The sequence below is a fragment of the Symphalangus syndactylus genome, chromosome 19 (assembly GCF_028878055.3).
Source record: "Symphalangus syndactylus isolate Jambi chromosome 19, NHGRI_mSymSyn1-v2.1_pri, whole genome shotgun sequence".
Lineage (NCBI taxonomy): Eukaryota > Metazoa > Chordata > Mammalia > Primates > Hylobatidae > Symphalangus > Symphalangus syndactylus.
In genome coordinates, this window is record NC_072434.2 from 47,380,208 (window position 1) to 47,393,141 (window position 12,934).

Below are 12,934 nucleotides of genomic sequence, written 5' to 3' on the forward strand. Positions count from 1 at the left end.
ACTAAGGCTGCTTCATTAAAATTTAAACGTCAAAACCACATAGATCAATAAGTGGCTGTGAATGATCCAGAGCCTATGAGATGTTAATACAAACACCACCAACTACCTGGCCCTTTTGAAAGCCTCAGTTATGGAAAGTGGGATTGTTTAAGAGCCTTCATTACAGTTTCGTAGATTAAAATACCATTCTCTCCATTGGCATTAGGTTGTGAGTGGGGTTTTTTTTCTTCCTTCTTTTTCTAATGTTGAATATGTATACATCATTGCCCACCACGAGGTGGGAATCCTATAACAAGCCAGAGAGGGTGGCACCCTCCCGAAGACTGGAGAAGGCCAAGCCTCGCGGCGCTGCGCGCAGAGAGCTTTGGGGCCTGCGTTGTTGCACGTCTCACCCAAAGAACTTAGCTCCGGCGCGGGGAGGGTCGCTGCGCGAAACCTGCCCAACGGGCTGCGTGCCAGCCCCCACCTGCGCACCCAAGCCCAAGGGGAAAGCGCTGGGGCCTCCTTAAAACACAGGGCACTCGAAGCGCAGACTGCTGCGCAGCGGCTGTCACGGAAAGCGGGTGAAAAGAAAGGGGGCACCGGCGAACCCTAAAATTAGCGTTCCGGAAGCAGGGGCCCGGCGCCGCCGCGCGGAAACGGCGTTCTCCGCCCGGACGGCCGCACGAGCGCTCTCCCCCGGGCGCGCGGCCCCTCTGCGCCCTTCCTGGGCACGCGGGCCAGGAGCACGACCAGCGCAATAAGAAGGAAGGGCTCCCCCAGGAAACGGGATCGGGGAACACGTGTAGCCTCCGGAGACCTAGGGGTCCATCGCTCCTCCCCCAACTGCGGCAGAACACTTAAGGAGCCTCAGAATTTAAAACCTCAGAATCCTCCAAAATGCTTGTTGTTGAACTTAAAATTTGGTTGGCTCATTTTTCGGTTAGCCCTTTCCTTTTTCGAGTTTTTATTTAAATCCGTTTCTCTCTTCCCCCATCCCTCCAACAGAATTAGAGTGTTGGGAGGTGAGGGGGAGGTAAGGTGTGGAGGCTGATGGAGTGGGGGTAGTTTACATCCCAACCTTTCTCTGCAAGATAAACAGTTCTGAAGGTCAGCGACGGCTCCCCATGGAGCGCTTCTAAAAAGATTAATGTTCATTAAAGGATTCTCCGTCAGCGTTTGCCTTCAGAACCCAAACTGTTTTAAGTCCCAAGTATTTCAGATATTCCAATTCTAATAATGCATTGAAAACCTGTGTATTCATTATTAACTATTGTGAACACCCCCAAAATAAAATTATCAAAAATCTGGGAGCTAGTCTAAGGAAATCTGTGAAAGCTGTGTTACTCAGCCAAGATTAAATGAAGAATGCAAAAATAGAGTTATATTTAGGACTATAAAAATGGAAAGCTGAATGACACAATATTTGGAAACTAGAAGCTAGTCATTTTTTAAAGTCATCATGTTTATTATATAACTAGAATGTTAATATAGGCACGGTAATTTTAAACTAGCCATTAATACAAACTAAATATATCTGTGGAGTGACATCGCATCCCTAGCATCTTTTAGCCTTTAGCCCTCTCTTAGCCATCTTTCTGCAGTCCGCCCCTTACCTTTATTTTCAGAATCTTTCATTCTCTGCTTCCTCCCTCTGCTGCAAATGAGCAGGAAAGTCCGGCTGATTCTGCAACCCTGACTTTTGATTTGTCATTCACAGTCAGCGGTCTCGGGGGCGAAGTCTCAACGGAGGAGCACTCGGGCTATGATAATTGCATGCAAGTCGGTGTGCGGGGTTATAATTTTGCTTATGCTGGAGCGGAAAGGATGGGGATGAAGGCAGACGTAAACACAAATTCCAAAACATGGCATGGAACTGGATCTGGAGCCGAGGCTTGCCTTTCCTTCCCTCAGGATACGGAACCAACTGTTTAGCGCCTCCTCATCTCTGAATTGAAAGGGGAATGTCTGTGCCATGCACCAGGTTTATTTTCAAATGGTGGGTCAGCTTTGAAGGAAGATTAACAGCCTGTACTTTCGTTCATTCATTCAACATTTATTTTACCTCTCTGTGGACCCGGCTGTCTGCTAAGTACTGGGGATACAACAGTGCACAGGACCAGCCCTCGGTCCTCAAGCTGCTCACAGGCTGTTACAGTACAGAGGCATACAGGGCAATATAATGGCCTGTATCTGCTGCACGGACACAGGTTATTGAACCCATTTCACCCAGACCTAAGTTGATACTCAAAGAGGCTTTAGTAACTGGTTGTAAGCCATTGAGTGGCAGACTAGGAATAGGTATGAGGATGCCAAACCATAACACCCCTCTGTTGGAGAGCAAGGAGGATTCAAGTAAATCTTTGTCATTCAATTCAAACTTACTTTGAATCATTCCACAGCTCAGATTCATTCATTCATTCCTTCAATCATTTATTCAACACGTGGTTATTTGTGCCAGGCACTATTTCTCCTGTGAGGGTTTCAGGTCCCTGCCTTCTTGGCTATTGCACTCTGGTGGGAGGATTCGGACAGGTAATATAGACATATAATAAATGGTAATAAATGCTGTGAAGAAAAATGAAACATGGTAATGAGGTAACAAGGGTGCCATTTTAGGTAGGGTGGCCAAGGGAGGTGCCATTTAACTTGTTTTATGGACAATGGGTAAGAGTTATCACAGTCTCTTCTAAACAGCTTCACTCAGAAATTGTTTTTGAAGTTCTGAACCCTCCCAGTCTCCTCTGCTTCATGCGTACTCACTGACGGATGGTGTTTATTCCCCATGATACAGATTAGTAAACTGGTATCCAGAAAGACTAACTGACTCAAATACATAACCTAACTAAATTGGAAGAAGAGCAACAGAAAGGAATACATCTTCCTGTTACTGTCATCCTCAGAAATTACGGAGTTAAATGCAACATTGACATTAAAAATTTGCTGGACTAGGCATTAAAAGGGGTGAAGACCTCTCTCTACCGTCTCTACCTTTTATTAACTGCGTAGTGTAGGGCAAATGACTACCTCTCTGGCATCAGTTTTCACATCTGTAAAGTGAGAATAATCATAGCTGTCCTATATATGTACTAGGCTGTTCATATCATCAAAAGGGAGATCAGAATTTTGTAAACAAAACACTAAATAAATGTAGGGTATAATTACCAACTGCTTGGGCACATTTAAGAGGACTAATTGTCAGTGTTCACCTGTTCATTATTGCAACCCGAGAGTCAAATATAGCTATAATGTGAGAGCTTTCATGGCTACTAAGGTGCCTTGAGCTGACTTCTCGTTGCCACAGCTGGAAGACTCCTTGAAAGCTTTGGGGAACTTTAAGTATTTGTTTTTGGTTCCCATCTTTCCTTGGCAGTGGATAATATCTTTCTGCTGTCTTTGACAGCCTAAGACCAATAAGGAAAATCTGCCTTTATTACAACTCCCTACTGGCCACCGAATGTGACATTGGCTAAACCACATCAGAGAAACCGGCATCTTTATCTCCAAGGACCAAGTCCAGGATAGCCAAAATGTGCCCAAGAGGAGCACTTGGGGGGCTGAGAAGGTGAGGGAGTAGGTGGTGAGAAGCCATCATTCATGCACTCTTTTATTCAATAATATTCATGGTGCCAGGCACTGCTGTGAACACTAGGAATGACACGGTGCTGAACAAAAACATTCTCTGTCCTCAGAAGCCTGTGGTCTCAGGTCAAGAGGCTTCCACTAGATATGCCAATTTACCAAAGTAGGCAAAGAAATGCCAAAGCGTGGGTTTGAATAGCAGGGCAAGAGCTCTAAAGCAGAAGAGGACTGGGAGAAGTGGCTGACGCCTGTAATCCCAGCACTTTAGGAGGCCAAGGTGGTAGGATCGCTTGAGGCCAGGAGTTCAAAACCAGCCCAGTCAACATAGTGAGACCCTGTCTCTATGAAAATTTTTTTTTTAATTAGCTGGGCATGGTGGCATGAGCCTGTGGTCCAGCTACTTGGGAGGCTGAGATGGGAGGATGCTTGAGTCTGGTAGGTCAAGGCTGCAGTGAGCCATGGGCAATGGAGCAAGAAAGACCCTGGGTGACAGACCAAGACCCTGTCTCAGAAAATAAATAAAGAGAATGGATTCAAACATGGGCCCTGCCATGTACCAGCCCCTGGAATATAAGCTGAGACAACTTGCTGCACCTCTCTTAAGTTTCCATTTCCTGATCTGCAGGATGGAGGTAATAATGGTACCCACCTTCCACAGCTGGGTGAGGCTCAAACAAGTTAATAGGTTTAAGGTTCATGGCACAAAGCCTGACACATCAAGTAAGGGCTCCCTAAATGCTGTAAGATGAGTAGTATTACCTTGTAACTTGGTCAAGTTTATTCCCCTAAGCTTCAGTTTCCTCATAAAATACAGAAAATAATAACTAGTTTGTAGGATTATTTTGAGAATTACATATATGAAGAAGAATATGAAGTCCTTGGCATAAAGGAATAGCCAATCACCAACCACCCTCATTCCGGCCCTTTTTAAAATTTTTTTATTTTTAATTTTTGTGGGTACATAGTAGGTGTATATATTTATGAGGTACATGAGAAATGTTGATACAGGCATGCAATGTGTAATAATCACATCATGGAATGTGGAGTATCCATCCCCTCAAGCATTTATCCATTGTGTTACAAACAATCCAATTACATTCTTTCAGTTATTTTAACATGTACAATTAAATTATTATTGACTCTAGTCACCTTGTTGTGCTATCAAGTACTAGGTCTTATTCATTCTTTCTAACTATTCCAGGCCCTTTTTAATCAAGAAGGCTCCCCAGACCAAAATTTTTAAAAGACCAATGCTAGGAGTAGAAAAGAAGTGGGAGAAGGGAAGGAAGACACCCATTTATATTGCAAAAGGAAGTAATAATGTTTTCAAAAATGTAGTCATTTCTAGGGGTATCTGCATTGTACCCAACACTGTATTTTGAAAAGTTTCAAACATACCAAAAAGTTGAAAGAATTGTACAGTGGGCCCTATATCCAAGTACATTTGGGTATACTTGCTTCATCACATATGTCTGTTTCTCTATCCAACTTTAATTGATCTTTTTTCTCCTTAAGTTGAAAGAGGTTTGAAGGCCTCATCAAATAAAAAGAGCCTTTATTTTCCCTCCTGACGCAGTATTTCCAGAAGCACAGGCCTCCTGATTCTGTGGCCATTCCAAGCAGAGCTGGGTGAACTCTCAGAAGTCTTGTCCTGTCACACAGTAAATCTCAAGGCCACACCCAGTTAAGGACAAGGATGGAGTCTAGAGCTTTCCATAACAAGGCAATGTCTCTGTCAGACCCCAAGCTTCAGATAAACTGGTACTGAGGATGATTAGAAACAACCGCTAATGGAAAAGATGCTCTATCTCAAAAACTGGGTTTAGGAAAAGCTTCAGGCAGGCTCCACTGGCCACTAAGTCCCTTGACAACCCTGCACATCCTTGTTAGATGCCACTCTGAGTCACTAAACCAGTGACTCATGCTCAGCAAGTGAGGCCATCTTTAGAGCTAAACTGAAGGGAATTTTCAAGACCAACGAGTGAAACCCTGAACTGAAAGGGAATAAGGCTTTTTATTGTCCAAGCAAAACAAAAATGAAAGGAAAAAAAACACTGCTGTCATACTGTGGATTAAACTTTCCCAGCTGCAAATTTTACTCTGAGGAAAAACTGGGCACCAAAAAAAAAGCTTTTACACCTTGGAACTTTTGAGGCATTTTAATTCTTGATTAGTTGATAGGTAAGCAGAGACGCAGAACATATGTTCCAAATTAGGCAGATGAAATGATCTTTCAATGACTTGTCTAGAGCTTCTGCTAGCTTAGTCATTCATTCCCAAAGAGTGGCTTCACCTGCAACACCACACTTGGTCTTCCTGCATCCAGCCAAGCCTCTGTCTGGCTTGCTCAGATCACCCAAATGGCCAGAAAAGAGGTGAGAAGGAAAAAGAAAATGTGCTTAGTGTGGGGAGGAGATAGATGTTTAGGACTAGGGCTAGGCACAGAAGAGGGCAGCGTGGCTTACGTGGAGTACCTACTATATGCCAGGCGATTTTCTTATCATCATCATCCATTTTTTGAGAACTTATTATTTGGCAAGCACTGTCTTTAATGCAAGGACTCACAGCAGACCTCCCGGGTTTGAATCCCAACTTACTAGTTGTATAACTTTGGAAATGTTACTTAACCTCTCTCTGCTTCAGTTTTTCTTATGTGTAAAATGAAAGCTGTAAAACAGTGTTATTGTAAGAATAAAACAAAATCACACACTCTTTAAGACAGTGGCTGGCACATAGTGTGACGAAAGCAATGCACATGTTAACTCTTGCCATTCGTTTTGTCAGATGAGAAAAATGAGGCAGAGAGGCAAGGAGACTTGCCAAAGGAGACCCATAGCTAAACATAGCAGAGTCCAGAATCGTCATGTCATTTATTTCTCACACAGTCCTGTGAGGGAAATGGGAAGGAAGGAGAGTGGCTTCACCTGCTACACCACACTCAGTTTTCCTTTTATTGGTGAGAGGTTGGAAACCCAAGACGGTCTAGTAATTTACACGTCACAAGTCGGCAAGTAGGAGAGTTGAGATTTAAACCCATATTTGCTGGCTGTAAAACCCTTGCTCATCCTACTAAGTCAGTGGTTCTCAACCTTTAGCATGTGTCAGAATTACTGCAGAGTTTATTAAAACACATTCCCAGGTTCCAGCCTCCTATCCCTCCCCATCCTCCCACCCCTCAGTTTGTGATTTGGTAGCTCTGAGATGGGGGCCTAGAATTTGCATTTCTAACAAGGTCCTGAGTGATGTTGATGCTGCTGGTCTCATGCTGCTCGTCTGGAGACCAACCTTGGAGAAGCACAGCTCTCTACCATCATGCACCTGTATGCAGAACAGGTGGTAGGAGAAGGGCTGGAGCCACAGACCCAAAGATTGTGGGTCAGTGAGGTTTTCCCACTCTGACAAAGTGTTGGTTACTTCCCAGAGCCTGGCTAACAAACCATGTATTTACACAGCCCTTTCATTTTTATGGTCTCATTTGATCTCTCTAATATCCTTAGGAATAGGCTAGGTAGGGATCGTTACCTCCATTCAATGTGGCTTATTTTTAAGGACATATGGCTAGACAATGGCAGTGAGAGAATAAACCACTGATCAATGTGACAGAAATTCTGTCCTCTTCTCCAAGTAAATTGTTCTGGAAAATACTATCTACTGATGGAAACTGACTCTAGTTCCAACCTGTGTCTTCCCAGAGAATACCATAGCTCATGAAAGGGCTCCTCACCCGCCACAGGGTTTAGAGGAGGGAATTTCTGGTGGGAGGAACTCAAGGCCAGTTATCTACCATAATTCAAGGGCTAGAGAAGTCTACTGCTCATAAAATGCTTTCGTCATTTGCTCCCTTTTCTGTAACCTACAAACTTTGATATTTGATTAAAATATGGTTCTCTGGAATGGACGGAAGCATTTGGTGGGTTAATTTCAACTCAGCACAGTTTGTTCGTATTCCCATTTAGAACTACTGGCATGATTAAGTACATTTTTAAAAGTTGTTTAGACCTCTAAACCAACAAATAAGTCATATCCAGAATATTTAAAGAGTTCCTAAAATGGATAGAAAAAAAAAACCACCAAGTTAAAGAAATGAGAAAGACATCAATAGGCCTTTCACAAAGGTTCACACAAGAATGGACAATATTCATGTGAAAAGATACTCAGCTTCATTATTCGTCAAGAAAATTCAATATAAAACAACATGGAATATCATTTCATACCCATCAAATTAGCAAGCATTTAAAAGTCTGACCATATTCAGTAAGGAATCAGGGAGTTTACACACTGTTGGCAGAAACTGAATTAGCACAAATGTACAAAGGTCAACTTGGTAATATCTCTCAAAATCAAAAATATATATATATATACTTTGATGCAGTAATTGTCCTTTTAGATATTTATGCTATACTTTTAGTGACAAATGTTTACAGTGTAAATTTCAGAGTCATCCTCTTTGGAAATATATATAAATGAAAGGAATCTTTCATTCCAGACATATTTATTCAATGTCTGCTATGTTCAGGACACAGTGTTAGGATGAAAAGATGACAGGAGTCCCTAGAAGCCTATGTTCCTTCTCCCCTGCAGCCTCCTGATGAAAAAGAAGAAGGTGGTAGAAAGAAGGATGCTGCTGCAGAAGACCTTCTGGTTGACCCAGAAGGGTTAACTGCCCCAAAGAAGCCTCCAGCTGTGGTTGCTTCCCAGAGCACACTGAACTTTTCACCATATTTTGAGTGTGATCATATGGTTGAAAATCTAGACTAAGCATTAATCTAGACTAATGGTAGTCTGGACTATTATGAAAATCTAGACTATTATTAGTCTATACTAACAACAGTATACTAATAGTAGTCTAGATTTTCAGCCATATTAATATTATGGTTTTCTAATAATTTCTAGACTTTTCTAGGTTTTCTAGACTATTTTCTAAGAATAGTCTAGATTTTCAACCATATTAATATTAGGTTTTGTTTTATTAATATTAATACATATAATAGTAAACCTAATATTAATAAAAAATAACCAGCCCTTTGTGAACCTCTATGTACCAGAAATGCATTTAAACATCACAGTTACATGACATAGGAATTGTCATCCTCATTTTTCAGATAATATATAACTCCATTTTTGAAAGACTAAGGACGCTCTCTAATATCACACAGCTTATTAATGTGCCATTTATTAGTGGCAGATTCAAATCATAGCCTGGCTGACATCAAAGCGTATGATTCTAGATGCTCAAAGTGATGTTAACATCATCATAAGAAATTCAGGTTAACTTTAAAAAATCAAATAAAATTGAGATATAGATTTATTGCATAATATTTATTTATTTTACTTCCCTCTTCCATGAGTATAGCTATTGAAACATGTTTTTTCATGTGTGGAGGGAGATGTGGCAGAAAGGATGTTGTATAGGTAGGCAGGCCTGAGTCCACCACTCACCAGTCACATGACCTCCAGCATATCACTTAGTATCTCCTGCTTCACCTTCCCTTATATATAAAATGGGGGAAATACATAACATCTGCCCTCTCTCCTTCCAGGGGTATTGTCGAGATCTAAACAAAATCCTGTAGTTGAACTACTCTATAAGATGTCAAGTATCATGTAACATTAGATATTATAATGGCTTTATCCCCAGGGCTTATGGGGGAAAGGGAAAATAGATAGCAGAGGAATGTAGTGAGCAGCCAAGATCCTATCTAAGAAAAGAGAGGTGTGGGATGCCAATGAGCCCTGGGAAGCTGTGAGTAAACGCTAGGTCAGGAACACAGAAGCAGAGATGGTTGCATAGGCACTATAGATCTGGTTTTAAAAATTATAAAACTAATGCAGGAACAGAAAACCAAACACCAGTTGTTCTCACTTATAAGTGGGAGCTGAACAATGAGAACACATGGACACAGGGAGGGAACCAACACACAATGGGGCCCGTAGCGGTGAGGGCAGGGGAGGGAGAGCATCAGGAAGAATAGCTAATGCATGCTGGGCTTAATACCTAAGTGATGGGCTGATAGGTGCAGCAAACCACTATGGCACACCTTTACCTATGTAACAAACCTGAACATCCTGCATGTGTATCCCGGAACTTTAAGGATCTTAAAAATTAAAATAAAAATTATAAAACTAGAACACTTATTCTAACCCAAGTTACTACAGTGGCAATATTCATTTATTCCTCTTTTGTAAGCATTCACACCACATCTGGAATAACACTATGCATGTAATTATCACTCAAGGAATACTTGTTGCAATCATCGATCTCATTCAAGCTCGTGATAAGAAGTGGTCAGCCTTCGGCCCTATTAAGTTTCAGCAATAGTTCTTTTTGTTTGTTTGAGACAGAATCTCACTCTGTGGCCCAGGCTGGAGTGCAGTGGTGCAATCTCAGCTCACTGCAGCCACTGCCTCTTGGGTTCAAGCGATTCTCCTGCCTCAGCCTCCCAGGTAGCTGGAACTACAGGTGTGTGCCACCATGCCCAGCTAATTTTTGTATTTTTAGTAGAGACGGGGTTTCACCACCTTGGCCAGGCTGGTCTCAAACTCCTGACCTTAAGTGATCCGTCCGCCTGGCCTCCCAAAGTGCTGGGATTACAGGAGTGAGCCACTGCGCCCGGCCTCAGCAATAGTTCTTGATGACAGTACGGAACGAATTTTGTTGGTGCACTGACTCTTAAAAAGTAGGAACACATATTTAGAAGCCGGCAAGACGACAATGACAAGCTGCAGAGTCTCCCTAACAATCACCAATAGAAAAGCTTGTTTCTAATGCAATAAATAAATATTTGAAAGATAATTATTGCTGGTCATTTTCAAATTTATTTTTATAATGCTTACTAGGTGCTAACACTTTATAACTACTAACTCGTTTAATTCATTAATTTATTTAATCCTCTTAACACCGGGGGTGGGTGAGGGGGACTATATCGATGGCAAGGTCCTGGTGCAATCTGGCTCTGCCCTGCATCCGGTCGGCCATTTTAGAAATAAAGCATGCCAACCCCCCAGAGGGGGGATCCTCAGATGATGGAAACAGACAAAAAGAACAAGACAAGACACATTCATAAGCAGTATCTACACAGTACCAAGCCCTGCACTTTGCCTGGTGGAGGATGCAAAGATGAAATGGATGAGAATGTGGAATCTTTAATACCAGATGAGCAGTGACAAACGCTCTACAGGTGATGAAATGCTAAAGGAGGGGTTACAGGTGGCAGGAACCCCAGAGATTTCAGGGAGGAGACTGCATTTGTGCTAGTCTTGGCAGGAGGGTAGGAATCCGGCAGGCTGAGATGCGAGCATGGACACTGCAGACAGAGAAAAGCCGGGAGCCCCCAGATCAGGTCACTTCCCTGCTTAGCACACTTCAGTGTTTTCCCAGCTCACGTAGAATAAAATCCGAACTCCTCCTTATGTCCTGCCCAGACCTCGATCCGGGCCCTGCATCCCTCACTTTCCCCTTGCTCAATTCAGGCCCTCTGGGAACCTTTCCACTTGCCATTCTCTATTACTCGGCTTCACGCTAGAGTAACTCCTAGTCAGTCCTCGGGTCTCCGCTGACTTGCAATGCCTCGGAGAGGCCTTCCCAGTCCGCCTGCCATGGAAGCTCGGCCCCCTGCGTTTTTTCCCCTCTCAGCAGACTATCTGATTCCCTCTAAGCACACATAGCAATGTGTGCCGGGCTTTCTCTGTTTTGCGTGTGTAATGTCTGTCTTCCTCTCTAGAAGTAGTTCCACGAGCCAGGCTTTGCCCATCGTGTTCTCCTCCGGCCAAGGCAGATGGAGGAACTCGATAAAAATTGTGGAATGAATGAATGGGGTGAGTCAGTGATTGGCTGTGAGTTGAGGCCCTGGCGAGGACAGGACTGAGTGTGCTTGGAAACAGTTTATCGTGGCGAGAGCTTCGAGATCACCGCAGGCAGGCAGAAAGGAGGTGGGTACAGGGCGGGAGGACCTTGAAGGGAGCCTCGGGTTCGGATTCATTCCCCCAACGGGCACTGCATTGCAGGCGCCAGGCCAGGTGCTGGGGGCCGGGGACAAGCTAATCTCAGTGAGGCTGTGTCGCCGCGCCACCGTGGCTTCCCTGTGTCCAGAACCAAAGCAACGAGCAGGGGCTAGGGGAAAGGAGACTGTGCCGAGACCAGCCCCTGCGCTTCCCCAGCGGTCCCCGTACTTGCGGCCGAGGGTCGGGTTCGGGGGTCGCCTAGGCATCCAGGCTCCCAGGGCCAGGAACGCGACCCGAGAGACCGCCGGGGACCGCCCCGCCGCCGCGGCGCCCCTGCCTCGGGGTAACAGGTCCCGACCCGCCGCGCCCACACTCACCCTGCGCCGCCTGGCGAGCTGAGCGCGGCCTCCACAGCCGCCGGGTTGCCTTCCACGGCCGCCGCAAGGAAAACAGCTTCCGGCTCTTCTGGCCTCCCTTCTCAGTGGCGCCCATCGGTGCGCCGCGCCCTCCCCCGCCGCCGCCGGAGCCGAGCGCCACCGCTCGCCGCTGCCGCCGCGCGTCTGCCAAGTGCCGGGCCGCTGCTGGGAGACGCGCGCCGGGGGCGGAGCTTCGGGCCGGGAGCCGTGGCTGGCGCGGACTGGGGAGGCTTCCCGGGCCGGCCCACACGGCGGCGCCTGGCGCCCGAGGCGTGCGCCGGAGCGGGGGCCCGCGCCCCTCGCTCGGGAGGCACCTTTAGCGCCCTTAATTAACACAGGAGTCCTGGGGGGCGCTCACCCATTTTATCTCCCTGTTACAAACCATACACTCCACGCTCCAAGAGGGTAAGGCATCTGCCCACAATTACCAGCACTAAAGAAATTCCAGAGCCCTAAACTCTGACGATGTTTACTCACACCGTGCTACCGCCTCAAAATGAAACATCACGTTAGAAAGTGGTTTTAATTCTGACAGATATTCCTGTTTTCCTAATACAAGGGATTACTAGTCACCCACATTATTTTTTGAGAACTTGTTCTATGTCCAGCTACTTTTACACACATTTCATGAAACCTCATTGCAACCCCATGGTGTGGGAGGCGTTTCCCATTTTCCAGATAAGGAAACTGAAATGGCAGAAGTGAGGCTCCCTCACCCCATCCCCGTGCCACCACTAGTCTCTGTTGAGATTTTGCTTGGAATTGGGAGAGACTGAGAGGAAGATAAAAACCAACGCCCTTGAACACGACCTGGCTGCAATAATAATAGCTACTATTTATAGAATGCTTTTTAATGTGGCAGATTTTACATACATCATCTTATTTCACCCTCCAGTAATACTCGTGGGGCAGAAACAATCTCCAAATTCAACAGATAGGGAAACTGAGCATCAGAGAGTACAGGTTAGATATCTAAAACCTCCATAAAGGTTTTATGTTAGGTCAGATTATGAAAT

The 12,934-nt window shown here is 44.7% G+C and overlaps 1 protein-coding gene across 5 annotated transcripts in view; it reads right to left on the reverse strand.

The window, feature by feature from the left end:
- The window catches only part of DNAJC6 (DnaJ heat shock protein family (Hsp40) member C6), a 162,394-nt gene extending 150,301 nt beyond the window's left edge, over positions 1-12,093 (reverse strand). For 2 of the 5 annotated variants that reach the window (XM_055233608.2, XM_055233609.2), the window contains exon 1: positions 1,596-1,874. In XM_055233608.2, the coding sequence (XP_055089583.1) occupies positions 1,596-1,617 (22 nt within the window). In that variant the 5' untranslated portion in view covers positions 1,618-1,874. Of the gene's footprint in view, positions 1-1,595; positions 1,878-11,879 lie in introns of those variants that run through there. The other 3 variants (XM_055233606.2, XM_063613298.1, XM_055233605.2) reach the window with 3 other exon arrangements.
- Positions 12,094-12,934: the final 841 nt, after the last annotated feature.